The sequence below is a fragment of the Leucopleurus acutus genome (assembly GCF_964270905.1).
Source record: "Leucopleurus acutus genome assembly, chromosome: 11".
In the NCBI taxonomy this organism is placed as follows: domain Eukaryota; kingdom Metazoa; phylum Chordata; class Mammalia; order Artiodactyla; family Delphinidae; genus Leucopleurus; species Leucopleurus acutus.
Window position 1 is genome coordinate 1,853,772 of NC_139152.1, and position 15,362 is coordinate 1,869,133.

General features: G+C 60.9%; 1 protein-coding gene across 2 annotated transcripts in view; it reads right to left on the reverse strand.

Annotated features, from left to right (window-relative positions):
* The window catches only part of CACNA1C (calcium voltage-gated channel subunit alpha1 C), a gene marked incomplete at both ends in the record, with an annotated part of 456,740 nt that overhangs the window by 34,026 nt on the left and 407,352 nt on the right, over positions 1–15,362 (reverse strand). For both annotated transcript variants that reach the window (XM_082850933.1, XM_082850932.1), the window contains one exon: positions 8,927–9,010. In XM_082850933.1, the coding sequence (XP_082707059.1) occupies positions 8,927–9,010 (84 nt within the window). The remainder of the gene's footprint in view (positions 1–8,926; positions 9,011–15,362) is intronic.

The window sequence follows — 15,362 nt, forward strand, 5'->3', positions numbered from 1 at the left end:
CCCCCCTTCTTGCATAGCTGGGAGGCGAGGGTTAGCGGGGAGGTAGGGCCAGGCGGTAGATTTCGATATCCTGACTATCTTCCAGGATGTTCTCCGTGATCGGCGGTTCGAGGGCACTTAAGAGCAGCTGTGTGCCGTGGCTGCGTCTCCTGGCCAGGCTGGCTTGGAAAGGGGCAGATGACCTGCCTCCCTGCAGGGAAGGCTGAGTCCAGCAGGCCCTCGGACAAGGGCCCAATCCCAGTGGCTGCTGCTGCGACAACGGTTATGTATCGGTCACTGAAATTCCACATCTCTCTGAACCAAGTCAAAAGCAACAGCACGGGAACGTGTGGACCTTTTACTGGCTGCCCGCCTACAGAAGCCTTTGCTTGAAAAGACAGAAAACAAAAACCCTTGTCCAGAACTCAGGGAGTGGATCTGGTATCAATTCCATCCCAAACCACCTGAAGATCTGGGTCCAGCTGGCATCCCCCCTCCGCCTGCCATCCCCCCTCCGCCTGCCATCCCCCTTCCGCCTGCCATCCCCCCTCCGCCTGCCATCCCCCTTCCGCCTGCCATCCCCCCTCCGCCTGCCATCCCCCCTCCGCCTGCCATCTCCCCTCCGCCTGCCATCCCCCCTCCGCCTGCCATCCCCCTTCCGCCTGCCATCCCCCCTCCGCCTGCCATCCCCCCTCCGCCTGCCATCCCCCCTCCGTCTGCCATCCCCCCTCCGCCTGCCATCTCCCCTCCGCCTGCCATCCCCCCTCCGCCTGCCATCCCCCTTCCGCCTGCCATCCCCCTTCCGCCTGCCATCCCCCGCCACCAGCTCTGCTTCTCTACTCCAACTGTCTCTAGTCTCATCTCGATTTGATCTGCAAGACAAGACGGTAGTTCAGCTGTGAGCATGTCATGGTGTCGTAGGGGGTGTCTGGGGGGTTGGGCTTTGCTGGCAAGACCCCAGTTAGCCTAGGGTGGGAGGATACATGTGAGGCTGGTACACACAGAGAGAGCTGGGGATGCGGGAGTCAAGGGCTTCTACAGACATCTGACGCTGCTTTCGTGGCCAGGAGCAGCCGGCATACGTTCAGAGGTGGGGGTTCTCATTATCCTTCTAGCCCCTCTTCCAACCGGGAGAAACGCACATCCCGGGAACTGAGGTGTGGCCCTGCGGACGTGGAGGGGTTGGGAGGTGCTGACGGTTAGAGCCTCCAGGGGTGGCTGCAGGGAAGGAATTTTAAGGTCAAAGTAAAATCTGTTGTAAACTGCTAGCTCTCTAAGGTTGAATGAAGTGCTTTCTTGGGAGGGAGACGCAAGGTCTAAGCAAGCACGTGTCAACTAGGAGACACAGCGGAGGGTCGGTGCCACAGATCTGAGGGCAAGTGAAGGAAATACCGATGGTCAAAAGCAATTCTTATGCCCAGTTTCCTTTTCGGTCCGGCACGAATGGAGGAATGGAATTGGGTTTGAGGAAGAGAAGAGCTGGGAAGGGGAAGGTGGGGGTTGTGAGGAAGGCGGAGACAAGGACAGAAAAGGGTGGGGCGCAAGTGAAGGTCACCCCAAAGATGCGAGGGCGGAGGGTGGAAAGGCAGCCCCCCCCCCCACCGTGGGCTTACATCTGTTTCTCCAAAGGAAAATTCCACCCAGAAGGGGAAGGAGATTCTAGCCAGAAAGGAGAACCTTTGTGGTCATAGGCACTCAGTTAAAATGCCCTTCTGAGCACCCCTTGAGGGGTCTTTGGCCCCAAGGGGACTGGAGGAGGGGGCAGAGCAGGCGGTGTGGGTCCTGCGCTGTGGTGACCGGCCTGCGCTGCCAGTCATGATGCGGAGTGGCTGGGGCCTCGGGACTGCTCACGGCCCACCTGCAGCCCGACGGCTCCTCAGGGGCTGTTACCTGCCAGAGCTCACGCTACGCGGGACTGACTACAAAATCGCCAGGGCTGTCTTATCTTCCTTGGGAGGGACAGTCATTCGAACAGATAACCAACAACGGAACTCATGAAAAATAAATGAACAATCAGCTTGCCAGGAGCGCTCACAAAATCCCATATGTGTGGGCAGAGGGGAGAGACAGAGACAGAGACAGGGATACAGAGAGAGACACACACACACGTGGATGGACACGGTGAGCCTGAAGGACGGAGAAGGAAAAGAGAGAGAGACTCAAGGAAACAAACCAGCGAGAGCAGCCGCCCCTCAGGAAGCAGCGTCAGACAGTGAGTGCTTTGGGGGGCACCTGTCAGTGTTTCGGGGCCTGCTGAAATGAGCTCCCTCACTTCCCCCACGAGCTCAGGGAATATTCGAGGTCCCTCTGCTTTAGACGCTCTCTGGCAAACACCCCGGCAGCTGGCTCAGCTGGGGACAAGTGACGCCCACTGCCTGGATGGATGGCCATCTGGCTGAACCAGGGCTGTGATCTGACAGCATCCTTCAGTCCAGTCCTCCGATTTAGGGGAAAGGAGAGGGTTGTATGAGGACAGAAGAGGTGAGAATGAGGGAGGAAAGGAAAGACAATTAGAGGACGGGAGGTGGAGGGGTCTCGGTCAGAAGGCGGAGGGCATGAGGGGCCCCGTTGGGTCCCGGCTGTCGCGACACCGGACAGCCTAACTCAGCCAGGAGAAAACCATTAGAAACGGGTTCCAGGGGCCTTTCGGGTCAGGCCTGCAGGACCCTCCTCCAGGCCACTGCTTTGGGACAGCCTGCGCCCGGCAGCCTGCGGTCCAGCACGCGGGCCTCGCTCTGCAGGCAGAGCCCGGGCTCTGCAAATGGCTCCCCGCGCCCTGCTGGGGTGCGGCTGGTGGGGGGCCCGGCTCACGGCTGGGCGAGCGGGGCTCTGCTCAACCTCTCAGGGCCAACTTCCTTTCCAAGCAGAGGAGAAACTACCCTTTAGGGTGACTGGGGGCCGGGCCCCCTCCTCACTCACATCCACGCTCTAGACACCACCTCTAGGTCGAGTCTCACCTTCATCCCTTTAAAGGCAGAGCTTCCTTTGGGGGTGGGCGGTGCCGAGTCAGCGCTGCCCTCGTGTCCTTTGGGGGCGGGCGGCGCCGAGTCAGCGCTGCCCTCGTGTGAACACCTTGGCGGCTCCATCTGTGGGGGGCGTGGCAGTGGAGGTGGTGCTGAGAAGGGGAGGGACTGGAGCAGCGGGGGAGGGACCAGCAGAGGGAAACAGGTGGGGGGGACGGGGGCACAGGCATGTGGCAAGGGTCACAGCTGCTCCACCTGGCTTGGCCTGACACCACCAGTGTTGACTTAACCGAGGCCCCGATGTGTGTCCCAGATGCTCCAGGCTGAGGCACGTCCCAGCCGTCCCACCTGCCCCCTCGCCCCCACCCCTTCTCCCCTCCGCCCGCTCTCTCCTCTGTCCAGAGTGCAGGGAAGGGGCTGCCCCACACCTCCTGCGCTCTTGTCCTCCAAGCCCCGTGGCCCAGGGCCCAGGCGTCCGAGCAATCCCTGGAGTCCTCAGGCCTGGAGAAGTTGGGCTGAGCCGCGCTGCCTGGGGTCCCGAGGCTGGGAGCGCCGCACGCGGGGCCCGTGAGTGCAGGAGTCAGTTCTCCCACAGGGACGGACTCGAATCCCGCTCTTGCCACCTGTTAGCCGCACGGCCTTGGCAAACCCTGAGCAAGCTGGGCCCCTCCCAGGGATGTGACGTGTGGTGGCCCTGGCCTGGCGCCCCCCCGAGGGCAGCACGCTGCCCCCCACCCCTGCCGAGCTCCTCACGAGACCCCAGCCAGGACCGCGTCACTTCACCCCGCCGTCCTGCTCGGCCGCTCTGCAGCCCTGCGCTAGTTCTCTGTCTGTGTCCACGCAAGTCCCCGTCCACTGAACCTGCCTGGAGGCCCTCGGCCGCGTCCTGTTCCCACCTGAGGGTCCCTGGGGCCTTCTCTCTGGAGAGTTTCTAGGTGACGATTTAGACGCCACGGCTCTCGGGTGGTCCACACGTGGGCCTGCCGGGCGGCGAGGGCGTCACTGTCAGACGGTGTCCAGTGCAGAGCCGGTGGGGGGCACTCTGGCTCACCTCAGGCCCCCGCCGCTGCACTCAAGGACAGCCAGCCCCAAGGCGGGTCGCTGCTGTCAGTCCCGTGGCCGCCTCGTCCGCGACTGGGGACACGTGTGTCCGTGATGAGGGCTCTGGGCGTCCCAGCACTCCCTGTCGTGCAGGGGTGGGGAGGGGTAACTGGGGGCTGCCGGGGGCCACTTCTGACACCCCAGGAGCTTCCACTGACATCACAGGGTTACGTCACTAGGTTTTCCTTCTGGAAAACAGAATTTCAGACTCAAGGGATAAAGGAGGCGCAGGGAGCTTCCTAGGGGACATGACGCTGACTGCACAGACGGAGGAGAAGGCAGCGCGTCCAGAGGGGACGGGGTGGCCGGGCTGTGGCCACGGACGCAGGATCCAGCGTGACTGCGGAGCCCCGGGTCTCCCCCGGTCACCTCGGAGGGTCCAAGGGCATCTCCCAGAGTGAGCCGGAGGTCAAGGCGGCCCCGAGCACGGTGGCCCCAGCTCAGCCCCCCATTTCTCCTCTTCCCTCAGCTGTTCACCTGTCCCGGCCTGGAATACCGTCGCTGTGCTGCTGATTCCATGTCTGACCGCAGACCGGGCATCTGTTGTCCACCTGACATCACTGCTGGGCAGTCGAGTACACAGCCCCCCACCCCCCCGAGCCTCATCCTCTTTGTGCAAACGGGCCTCGCCTCCCACCCTCCTGCCGACGCCGGCTCCATCCTCCCCGGCTTGGCCGGGACCCCACGGCTCCCTGGGAGCCCTCCTCCTCTGGCGCCCACATCCAGGCTGTCAGGAGAGGCCATGGGTCCTGCTCGCAGAGCACACTGAGAATCTGACCGTTTTCACTACATCTGCTGCAACTCCGTCCCCTCCCACCTGGATGGCTGCGTCCACCTTCCAAATGGTGGAGGGCTTTGCCCTTGACTCCCGCAGGGGGTCCCCGGACCACGGACACCTCTTCTCAAAGGTGCCCGAGTCTCCACCTCCCGCTCAGGCGAAGGCCCAAAGCTGCTCTCCTCCCTGACCACCGCACCCTGCGCGTCCTGCCCGAAAGCTCCTCTCCCGGGATCCGCAAGGGCATCGCCTCACTTCCCTCAGGTCTTCGCCTTCTTCAAATTCCCCTCCTCAGTACAGCTTGTCTTCCGGAGAACGGCACCGGCCTCCACGGCTCCTGGCTCCTCCGACCCCTCCCCTGGCGCTTCTCGGCTCTCCACGTACTGCACCATTTCCTTATTTTCTGTGTCCGAACATCTCCCAGCCTTAGGACACTGGCTCCCAAGGGCGGGCTTTTGTTTGGTCTGTAATGGATCCCAGGTGCCCGGCACCAGAAGGGGAGGCTCCAGGAAGGGACAATTGTTCCTGGGGTCGCTGGGGAATCCACTTCCCAAGGCAGGGCGCCAGAGCCTAGCAGAGGCAGGAGGACGGAGCTGTTTGAGGAGAGATGACTCTGAACGTGGCGAATGTTTGGAGGGCGGCTGGGATGCACACAGCAGGTGGGGAGGGCAACGAGAGCTGGTCTCTGTAGGCTAATTGTCAAAGATGACGGGTTACAGGTGGAGAGCCTCAGGGATCCCTCTGACACTGGAACGGAACGTTTGTCTGCAAAAGGAGGTCTTGTGACGACAGTAAGACTAGAAAATTCGGGCAGGTCTGGAGCTGAGCTCTTGGCCCAGTGAGCGTCCAGACCCATAACCTGCCTATGGCCGGAAGGCAGAACCATACGGTGGAGGGTCCTGCCTCTGAGAAGAAGCGTTGTTGACCCTATAACTTGTCCCACAATCCTGGCTACTGTCGGGGTGCAGGGCCATGTCCGTGCTTGTGGGACAGGCCCATCTTGGCTTGAGTCGTGGGCAGTGGTCAGTGAGCTTGCTTTGATCCGGCTGGACCCATTGACCAAGAGTTCGAGTGTATCCGGGAATGAGGGCTGTGACATCTGTGCTTGGCTGGTGTGTCAGCAGGGGGGTTGGAAAGACCGTCCTTTGCTTGGGTGCCACGGTCTCTCCCCTTTAACAGCGCTGTACAGTTTTTTAATTTTTATTTATTTATTTTTTGGGCTGCATTGGGTCTTCTTGCTGCACGCAGGCTTTCTCTAATTGTGGAGAGCGGGGGCTACTCTTTGTTGCTGTGCGTGGGCTTCTCATTGCAGTGGCTTCTCTTGTTGTGGAGCATGGGCTCTAGGTGCACAGGCTTCAGCAGTTGTGGCACACGGGCTCAGTAGTTGTGGCACGCGGGCTCAGTAGTTGTGGCGCATGGGCTTAGTTGCTCTGCGGCACGTGGGATCTTCCCGGACCAGGGCTCGAACCCATGTCCCCTGCATCGGCAGGCGGATTCTCAACCACTGCGCCACCAGGGAAGCCCCAACAGTGCCGTACAGTTTACAGCCAGTTTTTAAGTGGATGCTCTTAGTTGAGCTTCAAAACCCAGCCCCGTAAATCCTCATGGTCCTCGGATCGGTGGGGGCTGGGGGGGAGGGAGAAGCGGGACTCAAGCACTCGATCTGACCCTGGTCCAGCCTTCTCCTCCAGCCCCTGCCTGGGACGATGACGCAGGTGTCCTTTCTGGATGTGTGGGAGGGGGTGGGAAACAGTCGGGGCCGAGCGGTGGCTCTCTGGACACCCCCTCTGCTCTACATCACACACGCGGTCCCCGTTTTTATCTCCAGACAACCCTTCGTGTGACTTTTCACAAACTCCTCAATCTGGAGAGTGAAGAGCATCTCCATGTGGGCGAAGGATACTGGGAGGAATTGCAGGGGCTTCCCAGCTGGAAGCGGGCTGGGCTGACAACTTCTCATTTAGAAAATAAAAAACCTCCTGTGGTTCTTTAAAGATACAGACTATGGAGCGTAAGGGCTGAACCAATCCCGGCCGGCAGGAGTCCGCGAGAAGAGGCTGAGATGCACGTGTTCATCAAAAGGCGTCGTGGACTGGACAGACGAGAATGCCGGTCCCCTGCCCCGGGAGGCCTGGCTCCAGCCGAGGGGCAGCAAAGGCACGGGCACGCTCCGTCCTCACTGTGCATCGGCCAACGGGGGTGCTCATTCGCGTCTGTCCAGCTCAGGCTCACGGCACACAAGCTGGGCGCCGAGGCGGATTGTAAATGGAAACTGTCGTACAAATGGAGGGTCTGTATGTGACTCCACGTGCCGTTCCTGGGGTCCTGCACCACCCCCAATTCCAACAGTCACTTTCTGGGGTAGAAATTTTATACTCTAGAATTGTTTTCCTTTGTCTTTGTTTTTCTTTAAAAATAGCAGTGATTTGAAAGAAAACGGCCGGCTGAGCGATGGTGTGGGCCTGGCCAACAGTGAGCACCCCAGAGGACCCTGGGACTGAGGTGGGTCCTCTGCACCCAGGGAGCTGCCTGCTGTCACCCTCCTGTGGGTCCCTGCCATCGGCCCCAACTCCCCGGGCATGGTTCCCCACAGGGACCCACCCTCTAGACGGAGGCTCACCCTCCCCTTCCCTGGTCTCCCCCGAGGGCCCCTCGGTCCGAGCACAGGCCCTGGCCAGTGGATACTTGTAGGTAGGGACGTGACAGCTCCTGGGATACAACTTGGGGTCCATCCAGCCACTTGGGGGGGCAGTGCCAAGGGAGGGGAGGCATGGGGTCTGAGTGGGGAGCTTGGTTTCCTTGTGTTCCAATGATTCAATGGCAGAGGTCAAGGGAGTGTACACACGTACGTACACACACGTACACACGTACGTACACACTCACACACACACACACACACACACACACACACACACACACAGACACCCCGCAAGACAAAGACGACCCTGGGGGATTCCCGAGACAGGGGCAATCGAATCTATGCTACGGGGCGAGCAGGGAGGGGGCCAGGTTGACGGGGGGACACAGGGAAAGCAGACCAGCCTCCTCCCAACGTCCACCCGCTCGAAGGGGGCAGACAGGACTTCTGATCATGGAAGCAGGACATATAATAACATCAGTTCAACCGACTGGCAGCCGACTATGGGGTGGAGGGGGCAGGTAAGGACAAGGGCGGGGGACGGTGGCGGTCGTGGGGTGCTTCTGACACCTTAGATCAGAGCTCTAGAGCATCTGCTCCGCGCTGCTATTCAATGGTTCAGTGAACCAACATCTGTGCAAACATTACCAAGTCTCTTAATCAAGGAAAAATCCTGACAAAAAACTAAACCACACATGTTAAAAACCAACCGCAAGAGGGCTTGCCTATGGATAACGAGAGAAGACTGAACATGCTCGGGAGCGAGGGATGTGTGCAGGGGCTAGAGGGACTGTCTAGGAGGGGCAGCTCCCGGGGGCAGGTGCAGGAGGTCTTGGAGCCGGGGTGGTGGTGGTGAGGGGAGAACCAGGCAGGGGCAAGGCTGGTCCTCTGGGGCAGGTTCACCTGGGGCCAGGTGCTCCCACAGCAAGTTGCGGGGGGGGGGCGGAGGAGCCCTCTCCAGAAAAGAGGGGTGCGGGCTGTTCTCCCCCGCCTCTCAGTGGAGGGGCTGTTTTAGCGTGAATACGATGGGCTGACAGTGCCGGCCAAGTGCGAGCTGTCACCCGTGGTCCTCGGGAGAGCTCATTTCCCGGATGCTGGGAGCGGGAAGGGGCTGCGCTGGCAGCTGCCCAGCGGTTGTAAACACCCTTCCACCGTCTCACTCTGGGATCCCAGGGCTGCATCCTCCTAGACAGTATGTGTCATGCTAGGCCAATTGCAAAGGGGGAAGGAAAGGAGGCAGCGATCAAAACTCAGAAGGAAAGGGGGCCTAGCTCGTTCCAAACGTTAAAGAAAAAAGAATAAAAACATTTCGAAGTAAAGCAACGAGAAAGAAAATCCTTTCAACCAATTTAAACAAACCAACCAGAATAACTTAGTGGGAATAAGGAGCTGGGAGGAAGCGGCAAGGAGAGAGCAACGGGGTGAGCGCGGGGCGGGCGCGGCGTCGCGGGGCGGGACGCCGGTACTTACGTTTACCTCGGTGATGGCTATGTCAACAATGCTACCAACAACAATCAAGGCGTCAAACGTGTTCCATGCATCACAGAAATAGTGCTGCATGGGGCAGAGGGGCCAAAGGAGGGAGACAGGAGGAAAAACCAACAACAAAGAGACACAAAAGGAAGAGGAAAATGAAAAAAAGCATGAAAGAAAGGAGAGAAGAGAAAAAAAATGAGAAAAGAAAGAGGTTATGTGGGCATACTGGACCCTCTTACCACTCCACAGTTCTGGAGGTGCACACCTGGCACCCGGTGCTCGCCGAGCCTGACAAAAGCCGGGTTAGTCGGGGCGGGGGGGCCGGGCGGGGGTCCTGGAGGAGGAGACGCCCCGGCCGCCCCTTGTCCGGCCCGGCAGAGTGGGGACAGTGCGGGGGCTCACGTCCCCCAGGACGGCGGCAGGTGCAAGAGAAAGCATGACTGGCGGGGGTAAAACAGGAAAACCAAACAATGAACTGGAGGAGGTGAAGAGGGAGGGACACGGAGGCGTCCTGGGCAGAATCATACTCACATTCGTCTCACTGAGAATGACGTCAATTACGCTGCCAATTACGATGAGGCAGTCAAAGACATTCCAGGGGTCACTAAAGTAGCCCTACACGGGGCGGCAGGACGGGAGTGAAAAGGAAGGTCAGACAGACAAGAACAGAGCACCGCCGTCGGGCCGCACCGTCGCTGCCGAGTCCGAGCGGGGCGGGGTCCTCCCCCTCCAGACCCAGCCCCTCGCCACCCGTCCTACTTCCCCAGCACCCACCCCCCCCAGGCCTCCAGCGCCTCCTAGGAGGCCTGCCTGCAGGGAGGGAGGGAGGGAACGGGGCGGGGCCCTCGCGAGGTGGTCTGGGAATTAGCAGGCGGCCATCGGTGTGGTCCAGGCACAGCCAGGCCCTCTGGGCTCAGGGGTGAGCCGTGTGACGCTCGTGACAGTGAGGGGACCATGGCATCAGAGCAGCATCTACAAGGTCACCCTCGTGGCAGCCCTGGACGGGCATCCAGCCCTGGACAGGCCCGGTGCCTCTGGACGGAGGCTTTCCTCCCTGAAAGGGGACGGAGGCCAGGCCAGTCCCACGGTTTGGTGACGTGGGAGGTGACCCTAGACCGGCTCTCGGGGCAGGGGTGTCTCTGAAGCACCGCCACGCTCAGCTCCATCATTCTGACTCAGGATCCTGCTGAAGTGGCCCCCGCAAGAGTGAGGTTCTCACAGCCTTTGCTGCAGGCTGGGTGGGGCTCTGGGGGCTGTCGTGTCTAGGGGGAGCGATCAGGATGCTGACTCCACTCCTTTGTCCTGCACACATGGATTTTGTTTGTTTTACACCATATTTGGGGAAGGGAGCAGAGGAATGTTTTTCAAAGACTTTTTCAAAGTTCATGGACAACTGGTCAACCAAGGGCTGTCCCCTTCCTGTGAGGGTTCTTGGAGTCCTGGGTGGGCAGGCTCTCTGCAAAGAGAGGGCGGGTTCTTAGGTCTGGACCACTGCCTCTCAGAGTGCAGGGGAAAGAGAGCAATGCTCTGTGACACACAGATGTTCAGGAGCCCCGGGAACCACACAGCTGTCCTCCCCAGGGGTGGAGTGGGGAGGGCCCAGCACCGAGGGCATCTGTCTTTCCGTAAGAAAGGACATCTGCCCCTTTGGTTCTTCAAGGGATGCCCCAGCCTCTGAGCCATGAGGTGGGGCTTCCAGGAGATGCACTTCTGAGGTTGGTGAGGAGGTAAGAAAGCATCGGGCTGGCCTCTTAGAGTCACCCCGGTCCCTCTCCCTGGCCCTCCTGGGGCGGCCAACTCTCGCTCTCTATTTCTGAGTCCCAGGAGGCTGTGCTCTCCCTTTTCTTCCCGACTCCCTCCAGCTCCCTGACCACTCCACCCCCACCCTTCCTAGCCGTGCCCCCTCTCAGATGGATCACAAGACATGCTGTCCCAGGGCTGTTATTCTTAGTGTGGAGGTCAGGTCGCAGGGAAAGGGACCTCTCGGTTCCCAGGCCTTTCTGCCAAAAAAAAAGCAGAAACGCCGCTGTGGAGACTCTGGACATCCCGGTGGGGAGCAGGGGTCGGCCAGGGCGTGGGTGAGGTGAGAGTCACTTGAAACCCTTTCTGGCTTCCCAGAGTATTTTTCTGAATATCCAGGAGCCTTTGGGGGCACCGAGAGGCTTCTCTCTCCCATTCGAGTCACGTGCTGTGAGCGGGAAGAACCGACCCCCTCCAGGGTCCTCCCATGGCATCACAGGGCACGTGGAGAGCACTGGTTTTGAGGGCAAAGAGTGAAGACCCCGTGCAAACGACAAATACGCGTGTGCTTTAACATCAGGTTTTGGGAAACACTGGGGGACTATCTCTAGAGAGGAAAACCATCTCTGTGGGTAGAGCTGTTTCGGGAGGGAAGGGGAGGGGGTGTCCAGGAAGAGGAAGGAGGGAAGCAGGAACCAGAGGAGAGTCCAGGACGCCCCGCATCCAGCCTAGAAAACGCAGTGGCAAATCGTTATTCGGGTCTGGGGGGCGAGAGGAGGAGAGAGGTCGGGGGGCGTCTCGGCGCTCAGGGAGAGGGGAGGGGCTGGCATCTGCTCGTTCACCACAGGGACCTGGAACAGATGGGGGAGTTGGCCTCGGTCCACAGCGTGGATGAGGCGAGAGACAGAAAGGGAGAAGGCAGGCAGAGGCGAGGCAGACGAGAGGTTAACAGCTGGCGAGCTCCGGAAGGAGCCTGGCCCCCAGGGACCCTGCAACCCTCACCCACCCCATGCACCGCCTGTCATCCCCACTCTTGCGCTCTTCTGTGTTCGTGCACAGGACGGGCAGGCCCGCCCCAGTGCTCTGCGGCCGGCGGCTTCCGCTGGGTCGCCTGGTCTCACCCGCCCCCTTGCCCTCCACCGGCTGTGCTGCTGGCGCATTTGGTTGGCCCTCTGTCCTGTGGGCCCGGGGCCAAGGCCTCCACTGGCCGCAGAGCCCCACCAATTCCCGCCCGGAGGAGGTTTACACACGGCCCACGGTGCGGGGGGTGACAGGGTCCCTTTAAGAGGCAGCTTCCCCCTGCCCTGTCTACCCCCTTCCTGCCCCGTCAACCCTCCAAGCTGGACCATGAACACAGTTTCAGATCCAGCTGTCAGCGCCTCCTCCCAGCCGTCCACACCCATCCCAGAAACACGTTGACACCCTCCAGGGGGCTCGACAGGTTGCCGAGGGACACACCTGGCCAATTCCCCAAGTGGGCAGGGCCCGGGAGGAAGGTTGCCCCCTGTTGTCAGTGCAAGAGCTGTGTCCTCTCTCTCCGTCACACACACGCACACACACACACACTCGCACACACACCTGTTGTCACCCATCTCCTCGACTGCTGGAAACCATGGGTGACATGGGTTTGGGGAGTATGATGGAGGAAATAGAATGGGAAAACAATCATAGACTTGTTTTCTCGAAATCAGGCTGACCTCCAGGTCATACCTGTCACTCGTTCTTTCTCTGGTAGAAGTCAGGGATAGCGAAAGGGGCTCCGGGCTCTCCCTGAGGTGGTGAACCAAACCTCTCAATGTCCAGATCCTCAGAACCAGGCAGGGCTGCCCACGCAGGGGCGGACGGCGTTTTGGGGGAAGACTTTCTCTCGCCATCCCTAACCCTGCAGGGTAAGTGGGTCCCCAGCCTCAGGAGGGTTGAAAGGCAAGCGCCCCGCTGGGAACAATCCCTTCTCCGGAGGGCGCCGACCCTTTGCTCACTGGCTGCCACGGCAGAAGAGACGTGGACCAAATCGATCCTAGGCTCAGCACAACGTGACTAGGAAAGGACGCTGCTGCCCAGCACCCACAATGCACTTCACCTGCATGAGAATTTTGGATTTTCCTCTCTTGGATTATCTGTGCCCTGATTCACTCCACCCCTGGAGCTGTTCCAAGCTGGAAGAGGCGGTGTAGTGGTTAAGGGTGTGACCCGCAGAGGCAGGTGTCCGGGTTCGAGTCCTCCATCTAGCACTTACTGGCTGGGTGACCTTGAGCAGATAACCGCACCTCTCTGTGCCCCAGTTTCCCCCTATGACACGGCGACCTGTGGGTTATGGTAGGAATGACACAAGTGAAGGGCCTGCACCTGCAAGAAGCCCAGTGAGTTCCAGCGACTGCCACGGTTGCTGGAGCTGGTCCGTCCCCTTCTAGGGAGGCCAGACGCACAGGGTCAGCTTTGGGGGTGGGACTGAGCAGTGGGGAAGGCAAGGCTCGGGAATGTGGAAGGAGGAGGGGGAACGTGAAGGTTCCAGAATCCCAAGCTCCCTTCAGTGGGTCTCATCTTGAATCCTAGTGAGGACTGCCTGTCCTGAGGTTCTTGGATGAAATCCAGCATCACTCTGAGATTGGTGACCGTAAGTAAGCTGTCCTGGCTAGACTCTGTCAGACTCAGGTCCACACAGATAGTTAACTGCCAGGTTCCTAGAAACCACTATTCCTCCCAGGGAGACCCAGGCCCCTTTTGCTCTGGCTGGAGGGCTGGGAGGAGAGGAGTGGGCTGCCAGGTGGGCCCACATCCTGTCTCTGGTCCCGAGAGCAGGGCTGCTGCTGGGAGGTCCAGGCACACGCCCTGGCCCTGAATTCGGGACTCTCAGCCCCTTCCCCGCCCAGAGCAGAGTCAACACAAGCTTTAAAACAGGACGGTGGTGAGAGGGGTCCACAGGCGTCTACACACCTGGGACTGTGCTGCCATTGCTGGCTTTCTTCTCCTCTCCATCCCCTCCCGCGCGGCTTCCTTATCTACCTCTGACGGGTCCAGCAGAGAGAAGGCAAGGAACACAGAGGAGGTGACCGGACGCTCTTCCTGGTGGGGAAGCTGACTGGACTTTGTCGGGGTCTCTGCCCCAAGACTGTTCCCTTCCAGGGACACATGGGGCCCCAGAGATCGACGTGGCGGGGGGGGGGGCGGCCCTGGGTGGAGGCTGGACGTGGAGCTGCTGGAAGCAGAAAGGGCCACCTGGGGGAGGCGGGGCCTAGAATGGAGTGGGCAGACGGCGTGTGCTTGGCCAGGGAAGGGGGCCCAGCCGAGTAAGGGCCCTGCTGGCGTGAGCTGGGAGGCTGTGCCTGGTTCCGGGTCATGGGACGGGGAGATGGGAGGTGGTGGGTGCAGCCGGCGGCTGAGTGTCGCCACACAGAGATAATAGAAACTGTATGACGTTAGGATGTCATTCAGACGTAACAGTAATTGAGGAAGTCACTGGCATCTAGTGGGGCGGCATGGCTGGTGCACAGCTGTCCCCGGCCCCTGGCAGCTCCCACCCTGTGATGCACCCCTTCAGAAGCCCTGGAGCCCCCCAGCAGACAGCCCGGGACGGGGGTGGGCAGGGCAAAGGGCAGCAGCAGACGGGCCGGGGTCAAGGAGACCCTGGCGGGTGGTGGGGATGGGGCCGCACTCCAGGAGTTAGAGGAGGGCACACTTCGAAGTGGGCATTGCTCTCGTTTCTCCTTTGGAATTAAGCTTTTTTCTCCCCAGGAAGGTTTCAAAGGCCCTCAGTCATTTATCTCACCAAGATGTAACGGGTGCTTCTGGGTGCCTGGAAGTGCACAGATGTGGGCAGAGCGTGAGCCCGACCTGGCCTGCCGCCTCCCACGGGGGTGAGGGGACGGGGGGTCGGCTGGGCTCCTTTGGGGCCTGGGGAGGGTCTCCTCCGCCCCAGCTGGCACCTGGGTCCATGGCAGGACCCCGCTGCAGGATCGTCCAGGACGAGGGTTCAAGGGGATATGCCTCGAGCGCGGGCAAGGCCGTCTGACACGTGGCAACGTCCGCAGGCACCCCACTTCAAAGGGACACGGGGGGCCCCCTGGAGGCGGGAAGGGGATGCAGAGGACGGCAGCCTCGGTGGGGGCGAGGCATCATCTGCCCACCTGGAATCTTCTCCCGGCCCATCCCGCAGACTACGCCCCGGGCGGAGTCCCCCAAACCTGACCTGACCGTCCCATCCTCGCCCCCCGTCTAATGGGCCGGCCCCTCCTTAGCCCCAGGGGGCGTGGCCCCCCGCACCCCTGCAGCCTCCACCTGTGCGCACTCTAGAGAACCTGCCCTCAGCTCCAGAGATGCGCCGCCAGGCCCGGCCCCTCCTGTGTCAGACAGAGTGACTGCCAGCCTCCGGGGAGGGGAGGCGGGCCCAGCTCACGCAGCCTTGCGGGACTGTTCCTGCCACCATGGTCTGGGTCTCGGCCCTGCTAGCAGCCCTCCCCCTCCCCTCCCACAGGTCCAGGCCGGCGGGTCTGGACACCACTGCTCACAGGCGCAGGGGGCTCGTCCCCTCCCAGTGACTCTCACGTGGCCGCGTCACCCAGCGTGAACCATCTCCACATTAAATAATGAAACGCAGCAGCTGCCCTGCCCTCCCCACAGGGGCCTTTCCACGAGCGCTGGGTTTATTTTTGATCATACTGACTTCAACGCCCCCGCCCATCTGGCAGATCAC